General features: G+C 46.0%; 1 protein-coding gene and 1 long non-coding RNA gene across 7 annotated transcripts in view; one reads left to right on the top strand and one right to left on the bottom strand.

Moving 5' to 3' along the window:
- LOC111246424 (uncharacterized) overlaps nucleotides 1–24,205 on the bottom strand; it is a 155,507-nt gene that overhangs the window by 35,132 nt on the left and 96,170 nt on the right. For 2 of the 6 annotated variants that reach the window (XM_086982525.1, XM_022795981.2), the window contains one exon: nucleotides 4,072–4,224. In XM_086982525.1, coding sequence (XP_086838651.1) covers nucleotides 4,072–4,224 — 153 coding nt within the window. Of the gene's footprint in view, nucleotides 1–4,071; nucleotides 4,225–4,494; nucleotides 4,561–19,086; nucleotides 19,522–24,205 lie in introns of those variants that run through there. The other 4 variants (XM_086982526.1, XM_086982524.1, XM_086982523.1 and 1 more) reach the window with 4 other exon arrangements.
- LOC147756373 (uncharacterized) lies at nucleotides 19,922–24,201 on the top strand. The gene is made up of 2 exons (XR_015323004.1): nucleotides 19,922–20,205; nucleotides 20,454–24,201. It is a non-coding gene; the product is annotated as an uncharacterized LOC147756373 (long non-coding RNA).

Genomic DNA, 24,205 nt, shown 5'->3' with positions numbered 1-24,205 from the left:
TGTGGATCCGTTTCGGCAAAGGAATAATCCTTGTCCTACTATCATGTTAAGTTACTTAGATTTGCTACTCTGTTTTGGGTTGTTTCGAGATTGATTGAAGCTTAAACTTAAGCAAGCACTGTTCGTCATGTTATATCTACATGCCAGCTTTAAATGGCTCCGTATAGTAGTGGGCACCGTCATTACGGCACTGTTATTCATCGTTCATGACGGATATGCACCTCAGACCTGTGATAACAGCAGAAGAGCAGAGCAGCAGTCGCACCAACAGCGGCTGGGCTCAATTTCCGCTGTCGGCCGCGAGGCAGCTCCAGATACCCTGCTCTTCATCTCCCCCCTAAGCGTTGGTTATCCAAACTCGAGAGGGCCTCAAGGGCCTTTGCAGGCTGCATTGGCCTCAGGAACGAACGCAGAGCGTCAGCGACTCCACATCCAATAAATCCATAATCTCCTCTTCTTCGTTCTCGTCACCACCAGTGGGGGCACCATACGAAGGCAACCGCTGCAATCACGGCAGCGGCCAGCAGTAAGTGCTGCCCCCACCGACAGTCGTCCGACCACCACCGCCCTCTAACGGCTTCAGCTCTTTCCATCCACCCCTGTTTAAGTTGCCCTATTTATCTTTGTTAACTTTTCCACCAAAGCCACGACGGAGCATTGATTTTTGCAGCCAGTATCGCCTCGGGCCAGCCTCTGTGCCCCTGATTCTGTCCCATTCGACGACTACTACTACTACCACTACTACTACGATCTACGTAGCTTGTGCCGCGCTAACTGGGTGGTTTCACACATGCAGACAGACGGATATACACGCGCTGCTTGCCGTTCGCTACTCATTGAGGGTCGTTGTCGGTTGTCGGTACTCCTCCATCGTCTGTCCCATTTGGAGGGCGAAGGGCGGCGAAAGATTGAGATATAGAGAAGGGGCAGACCGCGAGGGGAAGAAACGGTGTGATCTTAGTCAGGCCTCTTAGCCACCCCAAGACTTCTCGATCTTTATCACAAACCTCTTTGACTTTCTTTTTCCGACGTGCTTTCTTTATCCACAACCCTCGCATTCCCAAGCGCCCCTTTGTATCTCCTCCTTGCTTGCCTTGTCCTACCAGTTTCTGCTCCGACTGTGTCACCGTCGTGGGCACGAGGAATGAATCCTCGGAGGACACTTAGCTTTTATCGATCGCCCGGCCTACCACCGCGTTGGTGTTTCTCCTTGACCCCTGCTCTGCTTCCTATTTTACCCCTTTTATGCTCCTTTCCCGGAGCCAAGGCCTTTTTCGCCTATCCCCCCAAGCCACTGCGACGTTTTCTAGCAACAATAGCTCCAAAAGAACGAAGAAGAATTTAACACTTATCATGAATTTGGGAGAAGCGTTGGCGTTTAAAAGTATGGCAGAGTAAACATTAAGATATGGCTGGCGAAATATTAACGACAGATAGAGAACATTTGGCCAAATAAAGTCAGAATACCTGCAACAGCCCTACTGTAGTATATGTTTCTCATTTCGCAGGGCTATTTTATTAACAACGAGCCAGCCAGTCAACTCTTGTAGTGTTTCACCCCCAAAAGTTGCCGCTGTACCAAAGTTGGCATGCACCGTTGTTGCCCGGTGGCTGTATTCCCTGAGGAAGTAGTCAACTAATGCTGGTGTTGCTTACAGAAAGGCCCGCAGACTCCTCCAGGTTAAAGTTCCGAAGCATGCTGTAAAAGTTCTGTCTGATATAACGGAGGGGGTCTAGTTCCTCAATCAAAGTTGGTAGGGAAAAAGAGGCCAAGCACAAAGACACCCAGATAGCCAATGAAAGTGTATTGGTAGGATGACCGCATGTGGTATTGACAATCTCAAACAAAAACGAGGCTGTTGGGCTAAAACAGAGCCAGCACAATACAAACGGATATCTACGACAACAAAGTATTGAGAAGTGATACCATGAATCCAATTCAATGGGATGATTCGCGATGTCGAATTGTCTATGGCATTTTTCGCTGTCTTTGGTGCCGCTGTGGAGAAAGGAAACACTTCGAACCGAGTTTCATCAAAGGGGCGGGTTGGACACGCCAATTTTTGGAATATGTATAGCGCAAGGGCATAGGTTTCAACATAGCTCTATAAGGAAACTAAGTAAATCTCCTATTGTTCACTCGTTGCATGTAGTCTCGATTGATAAGCAAACAGGTTTTAAGCATTCTTTAAACGCAATACATCCCATTATCAAAACTAAATGAACTCCGTCTGCCGCTTTACGTACCAACTGATTGATCGCAACATGACATATCAGCTAACGACCGAACCCAGATAGCAGACTTCGGCAGCTGTAGCTTCCAGTGAGCATTCTCGAGAAAGCTTATCATGCATTTACGCCGATTTGAAAAATTCTACACTGTCAACTCTGAAGTTCAAAGATCGCGTTGTTACCTTATTGAATCCAACGATACCGTTCAGCCTTGTAAGCCTAGGTAAATGGTTTGCTATAAATATATAGGTACCGTCATTGCAATACAGGTAGGATACTGCTTTCTTATGTATCGTCTGTGGCCTGAGTCCAGGCACTACGGCAGATGATCGTCGTACGACAGTTAATCGCCAGGCGCCAAGTTGTCCTTCACTAATAACGTGCTGTCCCTTAAACGACTATCTAAAACCTTGTTCATTGTCTCATGTTCATTGTTTATCTCGTGTCATCGCCGTTTTCAGCATATCTGGTAGAATATTCAGATAACCGTATGGCAACTGTATGGCCACTCGGTGGAACAGATGACAACGAGCAAAGGCTCTGACGGGGCCAACATTCGAAGGCGCGACAGAGAACGATAGAAAACAGCTTCGTCTGTCCTCTGCGTTTGCTTCTCGTTCGTCGTCGTCTTCATCTGCTCGGTTCGCCTATTATCGATTGTTATCACACAGAAGACCCACCGAAAAGCTAAAGAAATGGAGAGATATCAAAAACGTGAAGTCGTCCTATGCTGAGACAGCCACCGGGGCAGAGTCGCACAAAATCATCACGGTGGCAGCCAGTCGTCTGAACATTTCCATCCATCCATCTCTGCGTATGTATGTATGTATTCCAGTGACATAAACTGTGTACGTGCCTATGTATACACAATGGCCGACAAACCGTCAAAAATATGTGTTCAGTAGATAATATAACCCTGATCAGGTACCGGAGTCAGGCGTTTATGGCTGTCAGCTAACAGTAGCGGCAGTGTCGAACCGCTGCTAACAACACGCGAATGCGACAATATACTGATGTTGACGAGTAATAATGGCGTCACAGAGATCAGATGGGCCAGCTTTTCCTGTGTCTACCGCTCAAGACTTAGCTAGCGATCGTAATTAGTCAACGGCACTACTAGATCGTCCGCCGAATTTTTTGCATTCACAGTCGTATCACGTCTTCTGTTTCGCTATCTGTTTGTATCGCCTGTTTACACTAAAAAAAAAAAAACATGTAAGCCGTATTGTTGTTTTGTCACTGAAATTCGGCTATAGTGAAACGTGCCGAGGCCAACGCTAAAACAAGTTCAAGTTGCTGGCAGAGTTGACGACACAGCTTCACGGTTCCTATCGTTGAGATCTTATCTAAATTGCTGTAATATACACACAAATATACGGGTGCACAGGTATGGCACTCTTTGAAGAACATAGCGCACTATGATGGAACGCAAGCGAACTCAGGTCTGCCGAGTTCGCCCAGATACCCTGTGATTTTTTTAGAGACTGAAACTACAACTTCTCTATAGACACTAAACATGCATCCTACAGACGCTGTCATTATTATCACTGATATTCAGTATGGTAAAGACAAGAGTAATAACAATTATAAACAAAATGTATTCATTGATCTAATGCAAACGTCCATATGCCGTCAGCTATTGCTCATTAATGAAGATGATGAGATAAATAACATAACACGAAAATAACAATTATCAATTTCTAGTAATAAAGAAAACGAATAAAAATGAACAGAGTAAAAAACATGTTATAATACTACTTTTTTCTTATAAAAACGAAATCATGCGTGGTAATAATTAACAATAATAAAGATGAAGAATGAATGAATGAACGTATATACCAAGTAGTCTGTAAGTATCGGCTAGCTGGAGCTTGTTGGGGTACGCACTTCGGGGCTCTCGAGGTCCGTCCACGGTAACCTTGATGGCCTTCTGGTACATGGCAACTTGAGGTGGAGTTGTCCCAATTGTAATCGTCAGCGTGAAGCTCTTACCTAAAATTTACAAATAATCACCAGAAACATGGAAGAAAATCGCTCCGTTAATACCTCTTTATATACACATATATATATGTATGTATGTATGCATATAATTAACTGTGTATGTATTTGTTTACATAATGTAAGTCATAGAGTCACGAAATTGTACTGTATATCCAAAGCGAGTCACAGTGGTCACGAAAACTTTTATAGACAAGTAGCAAAAAAAGCTTCGGTGTAGGTGAGTGTGCATACATGTATGTGTGCAAAAGATACCACTACTACCTGCTGGCAGGGCAGGCTCTCTACGGTAAATGTCCATGCGTATGGATTGAAGGGCGTTACGCGCTGCTACACGGTTCCGTACGTTGTGTACCGCAAGAAACAGAACATAATCGTTAATAATATATACCTCTATCTATTTAGGGCCAGTGGCTATCGGTAGTTAAGACTTGCTTAGTAGATATCTGTGCATCATTCTCTTAGCTTGTTCGTCTTCTTCAACAATGGGTGTGTAAATCTCTAGTCCTGTACGCGGACGGTTATTATACGTGCTTATACGCTACTGTGTCTTCCTGTACATTACCACTTTTTTGTCTTTCAAGCTTTTTACATCGGTTTCTCAGTTAAAGAGCCAAAATGGTGAGGTTCTGTTACGCTCGAACACCAATAACAACAGCAGCAGTCCGTAGAATCATCTACCGGCCCGTCCCTTCTATCGGCATTCGTTTCTGTGGGGAGCATTTAAATGGGCGGGTGAGAGTCCCTCTCAGCGCAGCAAGAGTCGCAGGGGCGGTCGGGGGGGCGGGGGGGGGGGCGTCTCTAGTAGAACCTTCTTCTCGCACTTCTTCTTTTCTGCATTTTCTTCTTCTGAATAAATCCGCTGTTTCGTTCGCATGGTACAATCGACAAGAGGAAGTGGTTAGTTGTTTCGTTGTACTCAATCAAGTAAGGTTAAACACTGCGGGAACGTGCAGCAGCGTAAAGTCGAACAACCATTACCATCGCCACCTTGGGCGTGTGGATAGCAAGAATTCGGGAGCCATCTTCGGTAAAATATGAACCAATAACGAATGACTAAACGCGTGCTATAATACGCTGCTCATCCAGCAGCTGTAGAATCTCATACGGAAGGTGCTTCTGTAGCAGCCGCGACGATAGCTCAAGCGACAGCCGTTACCGTATGTCACTGAAAAAGATGCACCAACAAGTTTGAGGAATAATATTTTTCAAGACGATCGTAGTAACTATTGGAACCTGACGGGGCAATGAAAATAATAATGATTATCTTCGTGAGTCGTCATTTGCCCACAGGCATACGGAGGGGCGATACGCTGGCATCTGGGTATTGTGATGATATCGACTCCAACAGAATCGCCAAACTTCAGTGCGGCTACGTCCAATTACATAGGTTCTACTTGTTCGAAGTATTCTAGGCGGTTACATACATATTTAAATGAGCGAAATTGGCTAAAAAAAACAGTGTCCGCCAAGCAGAAGCGCTCGAAATAGGGCACAAGTGGACGCCAATACTTTTTAATCTTCAGAACAATCTCAGAAGAATTTTAGGTAAAAAAATCATTTTTGCATATAATTGTAAAGCCAAATAAGCACAGTTGAAAGTCTTGCAGTTGATATAAAACGTCAGTAAACTTCGAAGTAGAAATATTAATCGCCGTTCCACTTTTGCTTCCACATCAGTAAATTCAACATTCTACGGAAAAAAAAAAATAGAGAACTTTATATCCTCGCTATGTTTGTATTATAGATGAACGTTTTCACCAAATACCGACTGATGGAGAATCAACAGCAGCTGATTATCGGTAGCGTTCGGTTGGCAGAAGCCCGGCCACTCCCAGATGCCCAGCCAAGCAGGCCAACAGCGCAAAGCAGGCTCTTAAATATAGCGAAAATCAGCAATCTCTAGATCACCGAAAGACACCGATAAGACTCAACGGCAGTTACAACAACAACAGCATCACTAAATACAGACATATATGTATAACCCTGAATTTTTGAAGCAGATCAGGAGGGTGATTAGATGTCTAGGCGGTAGCTGGGTACGGTGAGCGATCGGAACCACGCGAAACGGCCATATCAAATGTACTAAGCAATAAATATCGATCGCCTCTGGTTACCTGATAAAATAGACCAACACGGCCACTAAAACGCACGACGTAACGGCACAAAGTGCTACGGCCTTGTTTGTGCGGCTCCATACATTCGTGGGCAAGTAGAAAAGAGCGTTATTTCTGCTGCTGCTGCTGCTGCTTCTGCCATTGCACAGAAGGGTGCTGTCTATCGACTCCCCTATTGAGGAGCGGCCTTCGGAGCCACCTCCCTATCTTAAAGCATCTATAGCCATAATGTTCATGTACTGACAGCTCGGTAACTCATCATCTTCGTCGTAGTCACCCGCTGTAGCAATCGCAGTCGAATGATTCTAGCAGTGCTTAGGAACATTGCTACGCAACGGTCGATGCACTATATATATATATATGCACACATTGTCCGGCTTCAGCTTAACCGCCATGGGGAACACTAGAAGTCGAAGAAAACGGACGCCACTGTGGCCATGCAGACCTACTTGAGCATGCAGGATACGTCGAGAGTATGAGTATATAGCCCTAGAGGGTTGCCACAGCAATCCTGCCAGCCAACAAACGAGCATAGGGGAGTAGACGTTATACCTTCTCAGACTTCGGGCTAGACGATCACGCTACCGCTTATCAGGCTATCGGACTTCTAGGCCATTGAAACGTTTGCCTTTTCTTTGCGTGTCCATTATAGAACTGAGTTCATAGGTTTCGCTAAAATGGTTGACGAATCTCATTCCATCGTGGTCACTGTGCGTGCCACCCACGGGACGAATTTCGCTTAGAAGGGCATTTCTTAGATTGCCAATAGTGTACAATAGGCCTATGTGATCCGCGCGTGATATTTCTTGCTTCAAGACTATTACCACTATAAAAAAGCCATGTCGTCTTCATGTTATCATGACTTATATTGTCGATCGTCTCTTATTCTGCCAATGAGCCACTCTAGGACTACAGCTGTATTTTGCGGCTATATTTCCTGCAAAATCGGTAACGTTCGTTGATTGTGGAATCTCTGTTTACTTATTGAACATGCGTCTCGGCCTGTCGACGGCCTTTGTTCCTAGTCGAACATATACGTTTTATAAGGTTTGCACTGAGGATTTCGTTAAGTGCTGTCCCTTATAGGACATCACTTCCTTTATTCTGCTAATCTTATTATGCTTTTAGGCGCTCGATTTGTTAAACAGCATTGTGTTTCTTCCGTCATACGCAAGCGAGATCCTTTCAAGGTACCGATAAGATAGTCGAATAGTGGTAGAGATGACGTGAGCGGTTGGCAGCGGAGTCTATGTTCGAATAACTGTATTTATACAGTTTGACAATTCATGTTCAGGTTATCTTTCCAGTAAATCGGAGCATCAACAATAGTTCTACTGACCGCATTCGATCATTTTGTGAGTAGTCTTTGATCAGTTCTCTGTAAAATGCACAAAAAGTGCCGGAAATGCTATCCGCAGCTTGATTTCGTGCCGTTCTTCGAAGTGCGCACCCCGCCTGAAAAAATGCGGTCGCGTGACGATGTGAAGAGCGTTCTTTTGTACTGTAGGCTTGTATAGGTAACGTGTCCACTAGCTGTAGGCTGTTGACTGGTAATTGTATAGTACAATGGTTGCAGGTCGAGATGGAACAAGCCAATAGGTGTTAAGTATAAGGGAGTCGCCCGCGAGCAAAGTGAAGTGGTTATGGGGTGAGGGGATCAGACAGTAGACAGCAACTATTCAAGCTAGCAGGTCTTCTCCGTTTGGATGAACCCCTGAGCGACGAAGGTAGGGTTTCCCGTCTCTGGGGACATAGTTAGAATAGTTATTATCAAGCATAAAGAGTCCCTTACATAACGCTTCACACCGATGAAGAGACAATGTAGCAAGCGTTGGATGTGATGCGTTGTGGAGTTAGTTCCATATGAGTTCGATGCCCTGCGTGTTGAGGTGCTTATGTTGCTTACAGCTACCCTAAGGGAATAGTGAGGTAGACTAAGTGTCCTGAGTCCCCTATGGAGCAAAGGATTTCTCGGCAAGCTAAAACAACCCATATCTGCTAAATCGTGTTGGTTTCACCGACACTAGACGTTCCTGCCCAAATTCTAGATATCAGAATCCCATCAGAAAACGATAGAATTGATAGTGACATCTCTAACAGACGCAGTAATCGAATCGCTATATCATATACGTGAGTAATTAGTTGTGAATATGTTTGTCGGAAACGAGCAAATTTTTCGTGACCTCTTATAGATACAATACCAGGTTGTATGTTTCTAAGAAATGTTTGTTGTTCTAAGCACACAGACATACACACACACACATATATTTCTTTTGCTGTGTCTGCTTGCTAGAGACAAGATGGCTTCATAGACACGTGATCTGCCGTTTACCGTTCCGTATTTATGTCATACATTTGAAGGAGTTTGTTTCCTCTATTCTGTGAGGTGAAGCACTTTGGCGGAGGTTGAAGGAGAAACTCGGAACGAGGGAGCGGGGGGTAGGAGAAAGTAAAGCATCTTAACAACAAACAGTTGCAAGTCAAACACGAAGAGGTGATGGCCCGCAAAGCTTTACGGAGCGCAGTCAGCTCGCTTCCCTTCACAGCCGCTGGGTCTGCTATTGGCGTGGAGGCCAAGGGCTTAAAACTTGTTACCAGCAACAGCAGGGGGTGGACTGAAGAAACGCGAAGCAGTCCCGAGGGAAGCGCCACCAAAACTCAAATTGTTTGCCTAGGATTCCCTTCTTTGACCTCTTCAGGCTGCACACCTTTGGCCTCATCAGTTTGTCGTATAGAACACAACACAACGGACTGACAACGCGTAAGAATTGCGGCCGCTCACAAACCCAGTAAATCTTTCAACCTAAACACCCACCTAGGCGTACCCGTTCCGTGGCATGAAAAAATAAGCAGGTGCTTAGATTTCAAACGTCCTGCTAAGACGTTTCCCGAGTTAGTTTGAAAAGTGGTTCACTGAAAGTTGACAATCTTCACAGATCTACAAATCGATTTAGTGTATCGGGCCAGTATTAACTCATCTGAAAAGAAGGAGCTCAATGAAGTCGCTAGTAGTCCAAGTAATTGAGTCATTATATACGATGACAGATCCGGAGACGTCTCCTTGTGCAATCAGACGTCATTCGGACAAAAAACAAAAAAGCATTAAATATTAAATAAACCATGTATATTATGCAAGTTATTATCAAAGTATTACCTTCGTTGAATCTCCTTTGCCATTTTCTAGTTGATCATTTGCACAGAAATGTATGAAGACATATATTAAAAGTGATAGAGCCCCATGTGGCCACGTCATACAGTGATGCTTACGTTGAACTATGTTATGCTTAACGCATATTAATTTGTTTGCGTTATCTTAGAGTGAGAACCTATCGCTGAAAGATGCCTAGCGCCTCTTTGTTAGTACGGGTCAGGGGCATTTTGCAGGCCAAATACCGTCTGGATGCAATTGAGAAAAATGATTTGACGCAATCATTCTCTATGGAGTAGAAAAAAAGTAATATAATTACTTTCTGCAACAAAACACCAGACGAGCTCTTAGTAGCGGCAACCGTAGAAACACTGATGGTCCCCTAAATAACAAGGTAAAAGCAGCTTCTTCTAGCTGAATCCCTCGACGGCCCAATGCTTACGAAGCCCTTGTGCATCTACAGCGGGCTACTGAGACCTCCACATCATCGACGACGACGATGACGATAACAACGACTAGAGATTTAACCACCATTGTGCAGTGCATTACAGAGCAGATAAGCAGAAATAGAGCTAGCACAAGCTAGCTACCCAGGTGGATCTACAAAAGAACTCACAACTATTATTGTTATTACCATCGCCCTTCCCATCAACAACAATGACCACAACAACTACGACAACGACGATGTTAACTTTATTTAGCTATCAGTAGCTGTTGGTAGATCGGATTGGAAGCGTTGGAAAAACCTGAGGAAAGAGCAGTGAGCGGGTGTTGATAGGACATGGCTCGGTGGCCTGGTTCGGGGGTCGTCGAAGCAGTAACGAGTGAAGGCGAGGGTAGAAGGCACCGACAGAGCGAAAGAAAGCTTCTGCTCTCAGTGCTGTACGGCGATACAAGGCACCGAAGTGACGAACTCTCGCTTCTGGGTGCCAATGTGCTTCCACTATTGCCGCTCATGCCTCCAGCGTCGCTGGTAAAAGGAAATCGCCATGGACGAAGAAGAGTTGGTGAGCCTCTTTATCTATGGCCAGCCCTTGAACGAGTGAGAAGAAGAAAGACCGGTGCAGCGGCTGCTTGCGCTCGGAGTCGTACACCGACACACACTACAAGGTTACAGGATACGTCCTATTTAAACATCTTCGTACAGAGACATCTCCGGCCACGTACCCGATGCGGCAGCAGTTGTGTCTTTTTAAACGTATGTGTGTACGTACCATTGTATGTTTTCTCTTTCTTTCTCTCGTTTCCCATTGTGGGAGGCAGCGGCGAAAAGCGGGACGACCCGTCTTTGTGGCAGAATGAGGTGGTCTTCTGCCTGTCTTCGGCTGCTTGGCTGGCTGACTGGTTGAATGAATGAATGAATGAATGAATGAACGCATCCCGTTCCCCCGATCGCCGCCGCCTTTCCTGCCACTTCTCTGGCTGCCATGCGATCGCTTTCGCACAAAAGCCGCCCCCTTTTTTGGCCTTTTTCTCCTAGTCCGTGTCCGCTGCGTCGCCGAGTCCGTTGTTCGTCTTCTCTGTTCATCCTTTCTTTCTCCTTTCGATTCACCGTTGTTCGGTTCGACTTCGACTGAACAGTAACGCGGTAGAGGACCAGTGGGCGGAAGACCTGCGGGCGTAGGGAAAAGCAGTGCAGAGCAACGCAGCCCATCCGGTAGAAGCTTCTCGACCTCAGGGACTTGCACTGTTGTCATCCGCCCACCCAGTGTAGACTAAGTCCATACACTGTACAACCTGCCTGGGATAGAACTACCGCTTCCGACCAGGCACCAGCCAAATGAGGCTTTTGCTTAATAGTAGAGGCAAGCTCTGGCTGTTAGCTGTTTGGTGGAGGTTAACTTGAACGACGCTCGATGGCTGGCAGCGAAACGGGTAGCAGCGACCTGAGCGACTTCCGATGGCAAGACATCCGGTTTCGCTTAATTAGACGAGACGGAGAAAATCGAAGAGCAAAAGGGCGAGCAGGAGACGATTCGGCACTATGCAACAGCAAGGTGGACAAAGTGAGTCAGCAGGTGAGCTTCTCTTCTGTGTAGACCACCGAGTGCTGCAGAACTCGGAACTCTCCACTGCCTTGATCGTAGAGCTTCCATAGAACAGTTGACCATTTGACGTCGACTACTCCGCCCTCCCCCTATCACAACACGCGCGTCGTGAAACATCCAGGGATTTCGTTACACGCAGGTGACGGAAATGGATGCTAATACTAACGGTTTGGTGCTCTAGATAGGCGACAGACCAGAAGAAGGGGTGAGAGGCGGTGGTCGCGGAGGTGGCGGTGGGCAAGGGCGGCGGAGGCGGATCAAGATAACAAGCCAGAGAGAAAGCAAGAGAATGAAGGCGAAGGTACATCCACCTCAAACAGTATGATAGTGGGTAAACAGTTGCAGGATGATTCAGCTATCGGATCCAGATCTACCGCCACGGACGGTAGTGCTGTCCTCGATGATGTAGGGTAACGCCAATGCCCTGTTCCGTGTAAGTATGTCTTTTTGTCTATCTGTAGCTTGGCTAAAAGGGAAAACCGGTAAAGCTCCGTCTGAGCCGGGAAAGCAAGTAGGACCACATCCCATCGCTATCATCCGCCAGCTTCGGGCCATCTCGCATTGTGAGATAGCAGCATTGGATAAGGGCCTGATGAATGGCTTCTTGCCTCACGAGCCCTTCGCAGTGAAAGGAGCAGCCTCGTTTGTGCGGAAGGCAGGAGATCACCAAGGCACCGAGGAGCCAACGATAGACCGACAGACGAGCGCGAACAAACGAACGAGTCCACTTTTCTTCTAAGAAAACCATCAGCATCATTACCATCAGCCCTTTCCTACTCAGTAACAACACTATTACCAGTACTACTCCTGCCGGCGGCACTGGCACTGCTGCGACCCTAGGTAGCTATTACTATTGCTATTTCTATCGTCATTGCGCACTTCTGCTGCTTCTGCGCCATCTTCTGCACGCTCCGGTGCCCGGCGCAGTGGCTAATGCTTGCACACAAGCCGACGACGATGTTGCCAACGATGAGGACAAGAATTGACTTCCGTTTCCTGTTTGGCCATTATGGACCTCAAGCGGATAGTAGCGGCCTGCACTGACCTGCTGGAGTCGAAAGAAGAAGAGGAAGGAGATAGGCTTGGACAGGACTACGTAGAAGAACGTCCCTTCGGCTGAGCAGCGACGGCGCTGTGAAACTGTGCAAGAGAAAAGCATGAAAGTATTGCCGACTACCCATCTGTGTTGTTCCCATGTATCCTCCCGTCCGTGTGTCTTTGCGTGTATGTGGTTGTATCTGTGATGTGGAGGGACTCTGACGAAGCTAAACGAGGAGAGCAGAGGACTTGAGATGAGGTTCACGAAAAGAGTAGACGGGGATAAACTACCCAGAAAGGAGAAGCACAAAGACGAGGAACGTAAAGCATCGAGATAAGAAACCCACTTTTTTACGAGAAATCGGGCCTGTCTGGGCTTACCTAGCAGCTGGTCGGCAGCAGCCGCCGACTCATCTGCGGTGCAAGTAGTTCTACGCATAGCCGTACCACTATCCGACTAGTCAACAAGCGGTCACGAAGACGCCAATAACGATTGACTTCTTGCTCCGCTAACAACAGCTATCTTTAAACGGCAGTGGTTACATTTTGTCCATTGTGCTACTAATTTTGACTACTTTGTGTCCTTGCCAACCCTCGCTGACTGATTAGCTTAAAGCGGTCTAATACCCCTTACCCGTGCACGTTCTCTCTTTTTGTCAGCACTTCCATATGTGTAAAGATAAACAGTTACTTCAAGTGGAGTCATAGTTTACCATATGCACAGGGATATCGATGGTCGCACTGTTAAACAACGTTACCCATTGTTTCATCTTATAGTTTCCGCGTATCGACGCGATCGTAATAGATTACATACATCACTGTGGTCAGTATCGTACTCAGGATAAAACACTACGTCTATGCCGAGTACACAGCCACATCAAGAAGACAAGCCAAGACACAACTTAGTAAACGTTCCATTGAAATTGTACAAACAGCAGCGCCGCTACGAAGTTTTTTCCTTAGCGGCTTCGTGTCTCGTCAGCTAATTAAAGCAGACAAGTCTGTAAAAGGAACAAGTTACTAATGTGATACCAATGAGAGTAGGACACAAACTATCCAGCAACGACAGTGGGAGAATATTATGTCCTAGTAGCTATTAAAGTATGATATAATTACTAAGTGAGCTGTAGGCAATGAATGCCAATTGTCGTTGAGCCATATAACTAGATGAAACAAAAAAAGGAAAGGGTAGAGATACACACAAAATTTTGAAAAGAACAATTAATAACAAAATGTTATCTTTTAATTCTCAAGCGCATACGGCCCTTTCTATGTAAAAACTATATATTCCTCGACATTTCTCGAGAAATGTGAAAATTGTAAACTTACTGCAGTCTCATTGGATCATACACGTTTTCTTACAGCTTTTGTTCAAATCAACAGATACTAAGTTATGGGTTTTATTGAGCGTACAATAACTGGGAAACGTTCGAAGTTCGTGCAAAGAAAAGCTGCAGTTATGCCATTGTGAATTTAAGTTATGGATTAAATTAACTACTACAAACTAACGTTGTTAATATTCCTGCCGTATCAATTAGTACAGTTCTGAGCTTAAACCCAAATGGTGATAATAAAGAGCGCTATATTACTCTAGCGAGCTAGTTTCGTGCGTTTCATTGTAAAGGTGACTCGATCCCTCCTTTAATACGCAGCCAAACTATTCCTAGGCGCTAATATGTGGAAGTGAAATACCTACCTAAAAAGTTTCCTTCGCAAATGTATGAGACTACTTGTCACGGATTTTCATTTCACAAGTTCTATAAACCTGTTTATAACTTATAAATTAGGTATTATACTCTACAGTGAATTAGCATGAACGGGGCGACAGCTGTCGGTGCAACGAGCGTTGCGGTTGATATCACGCTGGCCATCGCTTAATTGTGACCTCGATTCTCCTATATTCACAGTCGTTTTTTATATCGTATTATTATTACTATTGTCTAGTTAGCCTCTATATAGGTCTAACAAAGGTGTAAATACATAAAAAAAATAGTGCACCTTTCCAATTAAAATTTCTACTAAGAATAAAACATTTTACAGCAAAACACAGGGTATCAGTTGCTATAGGTAGAAGACCAGGGGAATGTGTCTGGTTTCAGTGGGGCCACATTTAGTAGCTGGTAGTTCGTCCACCACACAGTTCTAGTGTCCGTCGGCCTGTACAGTCAAATATCGCTTTCACTGTAGATCCCCTGCGGGTCCCTCTTTCAAAAATAAGGGGAACCTGTCTCCTATAAACCTGTAGTCGTAGTCCATCTGGACGTTCCTCCCCGACCTCTCTATTCTCAAAAGAGGGTGGACCAACCGCAAGAAATGGAGCGAACCACCTGCTGCTATTGCAGCTTCCAGTTGCCTACATATGAAGCCATTACCGCCGGCACCATCGACGCCTACTGACGACGCCTAATAGTTGGTGACTATAGGCGCTCTTGTCTCCATTGACTCAAACGGATCCATTGCTTTGAAGCGTCGGCCTGCACAAAGTGGCACTGCTGGCCATGGTGCCTGTGCTGGTTGCTCGTTCAGTGGACTTCAGCTCGATTGCATCTTCACAAAGAACCCCCTGAAAGCCATCGACACCACCACGAACCGAGGCAGCTTGGTCTTCGGCCCAACCCCCTGCATCACCATCCTCGAACTTACCATCACTCCATCTCGCTCATCTCGTTGGCGCTCATTCAATCAAGTAGTAAGTGATTCGCCATCCTGAATCTTCAATACAGACTACTGAAGGCTACTTCAGCTTTTACCACTCCTTCAACATCAGTAGCGGCGAAGGCAGCACGAGACAGGGGAAGTGCACTCACTCCACGCCCATCTCAGGCACGCCATCACAAAGAGCTTCTTGGCCTTTTTCATGCACTATTGCTTCTTCACTGCAATTGTGGAACGGCAGAGGGGGCAGAGAATATTTCTGCCAGAACTCATATAGAGGAATGACGATAGTTGAGACAACTGACCGTGGCTTTTAGCCCGAGCGCATGCTATGTACCCACCAAGGTCTAAGCGACTTAGCTACCTGAACGACACTTTCTCGCAGGTACCTGCACAGCATTATTTCCTACCTAGTTCTATTTAGTTCAGATACATAACGATCCCCTATAAACGTGTTCGAAAGCAAAGTTGAAGGTATTAAAGGTTGTACCGCATAGATATATGACGAAACAGCTGTAAAACCTAGAAGTATTGTTAAAGTTTATCATCAATATTTCATATGAGGAAACAGTGTTAGAGTCGTTTAATCTGTCCACAAAATGTGCTAACAACTACATATTCGCCCTATAAGCTCTAAGGACCCTCCTATGTTATCAGCGTCAAGAAAAATACTTTGTTCATACGACAGGATCGCTTTTAACGGCATTAGTCTCATGAATATGCATGGACGGGTAGTAAGACCATGATAACGGTAACTCTTTTACGTCATGTACTGCCGGATACATTGTTTATCTGACGTTCGATGGCATCGTCGATGGATAAGGCACTCAGTGGGTGCGTGCGTGATGATTCGTACTATGATCGTGCAATAATACAGGATTTCTACGAGGCGATTCCTAAAAAGGGGATCCAGCAGGTCCTAAAAAGTTGAGTTTTTGTTTGATTCAATTATTGTCAGTGTGCCATTATTCTAAGATAATAATTTCACAGGTGATGCATATCCATGATGAAAGTTACTTAGCAAATGGCGTCACTTACGTTTTTGCTATTATAGCTTTCCCATTTGACTGTTTAGTTCACTAAGTTGTGCGTATTGTTTTTATGCAGGTCCTGAGGCGTTTACGCGCGCGCGCCGATATGAATCGTATGAAAAAGACAATGGATTCGCACAACCCATTGCGCGATGTAGGCAGGATCAATTTGCTGCCGCCGCAATCGCGGCACCGAAGGAGTCCTGGTTTACTTTCAAACTCAACCTGCTTTGCAAAAAGAAATCGTACGTAGAGTTTTTTTTCCTTCCGGTGTCGTAAAGGATTTCCTTTCTTACCGGTTAATCTGACTAGTCGGAAGCTTCGTGAATAGCGTCGTCAATTTGTTGGCAGGTAGAGCACGCATTGTGTGCATACTTTAAGACAATTATTGACCAGCCATTTGCCTTGTGAGAATAGCAAGAAGCGTCCCGAGTGTAGCAATGGAGGAATGCCATTTCCGAATCGACGAAGCTCATGTCCACCAGTAAGGCTTCTCTGCACCCCATCTGCCTGTATCGCCCTGTACTTCCATCGGTCTCAAATCTCAGCGACACCTCATCGGGTTCCCCAGCAGTGTTTCTCTGCAACCTGCAATGCCTGGTCATAGCCAAATTCGCTAGGGAGTCTTCACAACCATTCGCGAACCGCCACCGCTATTCTCAAATCTCATAGGCAGGGGGCGGGGGTGGGGTGTTGGTGGTGGTTCTGCGCAGGTGCGGTTGCCTCCGGTTGTCGGTGCACGAAACAACGATGGGATGAGAGTGAAAATAAAAACTGAAAAACCTCTCGAGGTTTACCCTAACAGAAGGGTTAGGCAAACCTCTAGCGGCACATCAGAACGAGCATACACACACAGATACGCACATCGCGAAGAGACGCCGAACGCTGGCTGCTGTTGACGACATGAAGCGGGAAACGAAACCCTAGGCCATTGACGAGCGACGAGGATGGTTTGGATATGGAGGCTCAGAGGGCTAAAAAGGCTGCACAGAGTGAATGGACACGGGCTTGGGAAACGTAGTTGGAGGGGGTAAGCAAGAAAGTGGAGCAGAGTGGCCAGGGGATGAGTAAGGGGAGTGTGGGCTTTCTTTCGTATGGGCGACGCGCATCACGAGGTGGCAATAATGCGTCATCTGATCCCGTTTTATCCCCATCCCCCGGCCGTTTTTCATACAATCACGACTACTACTACCACCATCTCCATTGCGATCCCCACATTGCCATGGCAGCTGCCGCCAACTGGAGGGTTCGTCTTCAGCCAGGACATTCTCGATCACCACTACAAAGAAGACGACGACAACCCATAAATAAAAAGAACCACCGTTAACCCACTGTTGCTGTGGATTGTACGAATTACTTTAGAAAACCGAGAGCGGGGTTCAATACAAAACAAAAGGAGCCACATAGTTCTAGGCGATATGGATCAAGGACAATTGACTAAATCGACTAATTTTCATTCGTGATCCCACCACGCGAATAGAAAAGTACCTGATCAAGAAAAAATCATTCGGATAGCTAAGAAACCGTTGAAAGCAACAGACAAATACTGTCATATTGAATCAAAGTGCTCATTCTGCCATTGTATATATACAATGTTATGAGCATGCGCGTTCGAAGCATCCTTTTGTTTAACACAACTTATCGTACGTAGCTCGAATGAACGAAGAGAACGTTCAGATAGCATAGTTCGTACGTACAAGTCGCTGCTGTAACGGCGCTTTGTTTGTCGTCGGAACCGAACGGCAGCAGAAAGAGGCGCCGAGCGGCCCACTCGGTGCAGTTCTGGCCCCTGGCCGATCTCGACAAAGACTGGGATGGAAGATACGGAAGCTCTGCGCCAGAGAAGTGGCTTAAGTGGTAGCCTTCGTCGGAGGCGGAAGTTGACGACGATGACATTATGGCAATGCAATGCCGGCCGGTCGGTTGTTTCTTGTATACGATGGATATAATAATGATATTGGATCTAGCAGCGTTCGACAGCCGAGCAAAGAACAAAGAGGACGTGTAATATAGCCGCTGTTGCTGCAGGTAAAGACGCGAGCGTCTTCCGGCGTCTGTTCTAGTGGCAGCAAAGCGACCGCTGCACTGAGCTGAAAGGTACATGTCTGATATACTCGTAGGCCGTAGGGGTTGTCGCCAATCCTTCACCCTAGCCAGCAAGCGATTTGAGGATGATTGCACCAGAACTAAACGACGACAATATTAGATAGGTAGATGGCAGAGGCAACGCGATCGACTCAAACAAACACTCTGACAATATACGCTGAAGTGGCCTGACGGTCAGGCGATACGGCCTCTTGATCGCCACATCAAGCGCGGCACAACTAACGAACATATGGATCAAGGAGTAGATCTGCTACAGCATGTACACAAACGCAGCTCTCTAGTAATGGCCAAATTACCAAACAGATAATAGCAATTAATTAAGATATACTACATATGTTAAGCGTGTACCGTCTGCTTTGTTTCATTGTCGGAGACGCTTCCCAATTTACGAGAAGGCGACGTTTTTGATCAAGCGCGGTTCGGTACATTATTTAATATGTGCGTATACCTGTTCCTAATTCATTACCGTATCGGTGGAATAACATTTGATCTCTCCAAGCGATATTGCTCTTTAGAGGGCTAGAAATAATGCCGTTCATTTTGGTAACGTCGCCGTAATGCCGTAGATAGTTAAATCAGCAAAGAGACAATTAGCGAGGCGAAGTGGGGAATTTGCAAGAAATACTAATATCCATGATTAAATAGATAGCGCTAATTTTTCTTTTCTCTCCGTTTTTAGCCGTAATTGCAAGTTTGAACGTATCTGTACTTACTTTGAGCCTTACTGTAGCAATATGGCTGTGAAGGAGCAATGGCAAAAGCGGTACGAGCCGCGTGGGTAGTGGCACAACAATCATTTTTCTCGCTGGCAGTCGGCGATTGGGCTTTAAAAATGACATCAATAGACCTCAGGGCGGCCATATGTGAACGTTGCCAAGACAAGCGACACATCAGGTAGTAGCATTAGTTTTTTCGTGAGAATAAAACCCAGCAACTCGAATGGGTTTCGTGTTAAGCACTATCCATAGGCAGAAAGGACCCGTAGCCATTGCAACGTCTCGGTACGGCTTAGTCCACCTGCTACGCGCTATCAATTAGGCTCTGGCACGCCTAAACGTCTCTTTGTCTAAATGTTGATATATCTGCTAAATTTCGTATTACAGCTCACCCTCAGCTAATAGCATCATAGATAAGCTTATGCCAGGGAGCGTTATCCTTGGACCCACATACCACGTGTCTCCTGATAGGCGCAGTATTCTAACAGGTGCAGCCTGTTCCAGCAAGAGACGCTACATTTCCCCTTAGAAGATCTCGATAACCTAATCTTGCTGTTCCTTTTTAAGTATCTAGTTGACGTTCCTGTTGCCGTCATCGTCACGTGACCGTATCGTTTAGCTAGCGATTCACTGTAGTAATCGGTTACTGGATCACCACCTTTTACGTTTTCATCATCGTTGGTTCGTCTTCGACCGACGGCTCGATGGTTGACTACCGTATCGCTGTCCTTATCTCACGAGATTATCGGCAACGAGTGGCTATCGGCGTCATCGCAGACATCGGTAACAAAGGCGCGTCAAGCCAATGAGGACAAGAAGCGCCCGTATCCTAATAATAACATCATCGATCGAACAACTACGTCAACAGTAAACAACTGCCATAGTAATAGCGAATTCGGTCGTATCGAAATGTGATAATCTCTGCCGTGTTAAACGACGATTGTGGCTGATCTCATTAGGATGACCTAGGAAGACCATTAGGAAAACAACTACTGTAGTGCCACCAAGCGGTGAAATTTCAGCTTTGACCTAGCCTCAATCCTTCCTATCTCTAAGCAGTCATTTAGGCAAATAACAGCTTGAAGTAGAGAAATTGCTTCGGAGGAGCATACAATGGTACGTGCGATATCGTGCAGCATTCATCAACCAACAGCAGATATCCGACGCGAAGATAGCCGCGTCTAGTAAAAGCTAAGCATCAATCATATTTGGTTGTAGATACAAATGGCACATGCTTATCCTATAACGAGTTGAAACAAGTAGAACTTTCTGCGTCTGAACGATCCCATATATTAAGAGTTCACTGCGTTTTATAATCGCTTTCTTTAAACGTAATCGTATGTGTGCGGAGAATAATGTTGTAGGCGATAGCCGCGCGGCCGTCCTAGCCGACTTTGGCAGACAACCAATGTTAATATCGCCGTCCGATCGCCTCAGCGGCTACTGCAGGAACACGCATCTGATCCAGGACATCAGCACCACCACCATCATCATCACCCCAGAGAAGAATGACAGCCAAAGGAATTCGTAAAAGACGGGCGGACCATCAATCCTCTCGATTCAGAGCAGGGAACATTTCGAACATCACCTCTCGTAAGAGACAGGGAGAACGAGAAAGCAAATGTAGACAAAATTTGTCGGTGCTCCCATTCGGGATTGTTCTTCTAATTGGCTAGTGTTTGGCAGCGTACCGGCCACCCCCTGATCGTTTCTTAGACGCCTGAACGCTGCTGCCAGGCTTAGATGGCGGTGTAGCATCTCGAGCTCATAGTCGTTCCGTCACCGATTTACATCATTTTCATAAAATCCCAATAAAACACCGCGACGACTTACAAATGATGCCACCTTTCGAAATGGTATCGCTGGTGTTCATCGGTCGAGCCAGTCATAGCGCCATAGCTGACATCGGCTAGTCGACAAATAGCCGGTGATTTCTCAGGAATAGCAAACTATGAGCCATTCAATGTAGACCATATATATATATATATTATTGTGAACCAATAACGACGAACATATAATCCAACGGCTGGCGGGACTGCCTATTAATTTCACACCATGCATGGACGAAACAACAGATTTAAATATCTAAATTTTATCATAGGCTCATAAATATACACGATGCCACACTGTGCAGTCAGCGAAAACCACTGAAGAAAGGTGGCTCGCCAGTGGACAACGAACACACATACTGTATTTATTATCATCGTCAGTGTGCGGGTTATTGAAGTATTCTATTAGGATATCTGGAGGCGGGCACATGATATAAATGCCCTTGTTACAGGTACTATCTATGTTTTCGTGTCTCCTTCTTTGTCCTGACACTCGCCGTGACTTGCTCGAGCATCGCTGTCCTGCACAAATCTCGCCCCTCCGGTCATCTTTCCCGCGACACATAATAATCTTTGCTTAGAAGCTGACTGTATCGTTCATCCTGCTTAGGAGCGCTGCTTCCCTTCGAGACGTCGGCTCAGGAATACTCCGAGGTACACGCATATATGCCTGTGATGTTTGTGTGTGACCGAGGAAGCAAACGAGAATCCGTTCAGTTGATTGGCTAAGCTTTCTACATTATTATTGCTTCAACAATTAAAGTTCCTACTAATCTGTGAGCTCTGATTTTTCTTCTGCCTGACTTAGCTACTCTTCGCTACTTTCGCCGTTGTCTGATTCGGTGCCAGCGGTTTCAGCGGTGAGGTTGGGCGATGAAATGGGGATGCGGGTGAGCAATAACCAGGAGCAGTTTTGTTGTTGTTATAGCTATTCCCGTCGCGTCGGCCACTTCGTTCTACCACTGCTGCTAATATTAATGCAAGACTCGGAGCGTAAACGGCCAGCGCTACCGCCGCCACCGCCTTCATGTGCATTAAAGTGAATTAGTGAAATCAGATCTGGCAAAAATGACGATAGCAGACAGTCACATCTCTCGCCACCGTCATCATCCAGCTAGTCCGAACGTAAATCTCAATGACTGACAATGGCATATATGTACTTACATTAAAATTGTACCTCCAACAATCAGACAAACCGATGGTGATTATGGCCGCGGCTTTTACTATTGCTGCGACAACAACTTCACCAAAATAACGTAAATTTGAGGAGTTACTGAACGAGCAAGCGAACGGTAGCAGCATGCATCGGCGACGCTAAACCGAAGTGCAAATTCTCGAACTGAGGAAAGGTACGAGAAGAAGAGGGTAACTTCAGAGAAGTTACTGCGCTACTCTTTTTCGGCCTGTGTAATAGACGCACGCTGCGTTTTATGCGGTTATGCCGGTGAGTTTGTTGTTGTTGCTGGTCCTGTCGTATCTGCCTGTGCCACTTTTGCTGCCAAGGCCTTTATTTATGGCCGCGATTATTTTTATGAGATGCGCAATTCACGGTGATGCTGGTGTCATCTATGGCTTTGATTCTGACGCGGACCTTTGCTTCGCGCGATTTCTTCGGTTTTTGTGAATGCCGCTACTGGTGCTGCTGAAATCTTTAACAATTGACCAATAGCCATTTTCAGCGCTAGTTTTAATATCCTCATTAGGTATACTAGAAGCGCACGCTGACAAACGCACAGAGCTAGATTGGGGCACATGAACAGACCGCTGTGTAGGGTCAAACATCTCCGTCTGTTAGTTTGTCGTCGGTCAGTTTGTTAACTCTGTTAGTAGGCAACAACTAGACATGTATAGACAGATGGATGCACTCATACATTCAGGCCTATACACACGGCCACAGACTAGAGCCGCTCGTGTGAACAGATAAGGTGCCGGTTGCCACGGTGGCGGACGTCAAGCGAGGCGTCGCGCGCTATACTGGCGCCGAATAGGACAACAGAATTTTTAACGAAATAAATCAAAAGTACCTTGAACAAAAACGACAACAGCTATCCAAGATCAGAACGAAGCTGAAAGTGGTCGACCTAAAAGGCTTTCATCGTAATTCTCAAATCTATATTTCCTAACACAGTCGACCGATGGCGGCTTTGTTGTAAACGCTGTTTCACCTGCTCAACGATCGTTCATCAAATGCGATTGATTCAAGCGGTAGCCGGTTAACTGGATCACTTCTGCCAGGAGCTACTTTACTTGCTGGCTACCACGTTGCTTTTTGTGTTCGACTGTAGTACATTAATTTGTATAGCGGGCACTTCTCTTCTGAATGCCCGATCCGAATGTCAGAGATCGCTAGCAGCGCTGCCTCTCCCACGTCAGTCACTACACAGAGGCCATTTGCCCCAGCACATCACCACCAATCAGATCGTTTTTGGGTCACAAATTTTGTGGTGCGGTAGAATGCCACAGTAAACCCAACGGTGTCGACCCAGGCTCGAAGCCAGTCGTAGCGATCGACTGTTTCGTGGTTGAGTCAATTGGAGTTGCCCGGAGAACGCGGCTTCAACCTGACCGGCTGACTGCCTCTAAGAGATCCCTCTAGACGGGACGAATAAATCTTGACCTGGAATGCAAGTAAGTCAGTCGGTCGGTCGGCGCGCGCTGATATCACCCCCGACCACCCTTTGCCCCGTCGCTCGCTCAGTCGTTCCAGCATGACCAGGGATGGAAGTCTCCTACGGCAATGTCTCCCGCACTCGCCGCCGACGACGCTACCGCTATCGCAGGATTCAGCGGTCCTGCACGCCAGGCAGCTAACTCGGGATCATTGCTACCACACGTGGGGAGAAATAGCCTAGAGCCTTAACAGTGTCAGACGTGAAAGGAAAGCCAAATGTCATTGCTACTATGTAGAAGGGCATTAGCCCGTAAAGATGAGTGTATCCACCGCCCTCTGTGTCCTCTCCTATTTCTTCCTGCGTTCGTAAGTATCGTCCCACTAAAAGGGCAAGATATTTTCTATGTACGTGTTAATTGAATTCTGGCAGAAATGCTCTGGCCAAAAAGCGAAGGTCTGTTAATTTGTCGATTTGGTGCAGCAGTTGAATGTAAATATGAATATTTGTATTATGTATATGTAAGTGTTTTGTGCTCGCTTCTAGTTTCTACCACTGTACAAAAATGCCAAGTGTACTACCTATTTAAGCCGTCAGCGGCTAGCTTCCATATTCAACCTAGTGAAGACCTATCTCTTGTGATTAAACTATCTCTATTTATTTGAGATCTTCAATCAG

This window comes from Varroa destructor, unplaced genomic scaffold, assembly GCF_002443255.2.
Source record: "Varroa destructor unplaced genomic scaffold, Vdes_3.0 BEIS01000003.1, whole genome shotgun sequence".
NCBI classification, from domain to species: Eukaryota; Metazoa; Arthropoda; class Arachnida; order Mesostigmata; family Varroidae; genus Varroa; species Varroa destructor.
Note: the sequence above shows the minus strand (reverse complement) of the source record. Positions and strands in the feature narration are given on the sequence as shown.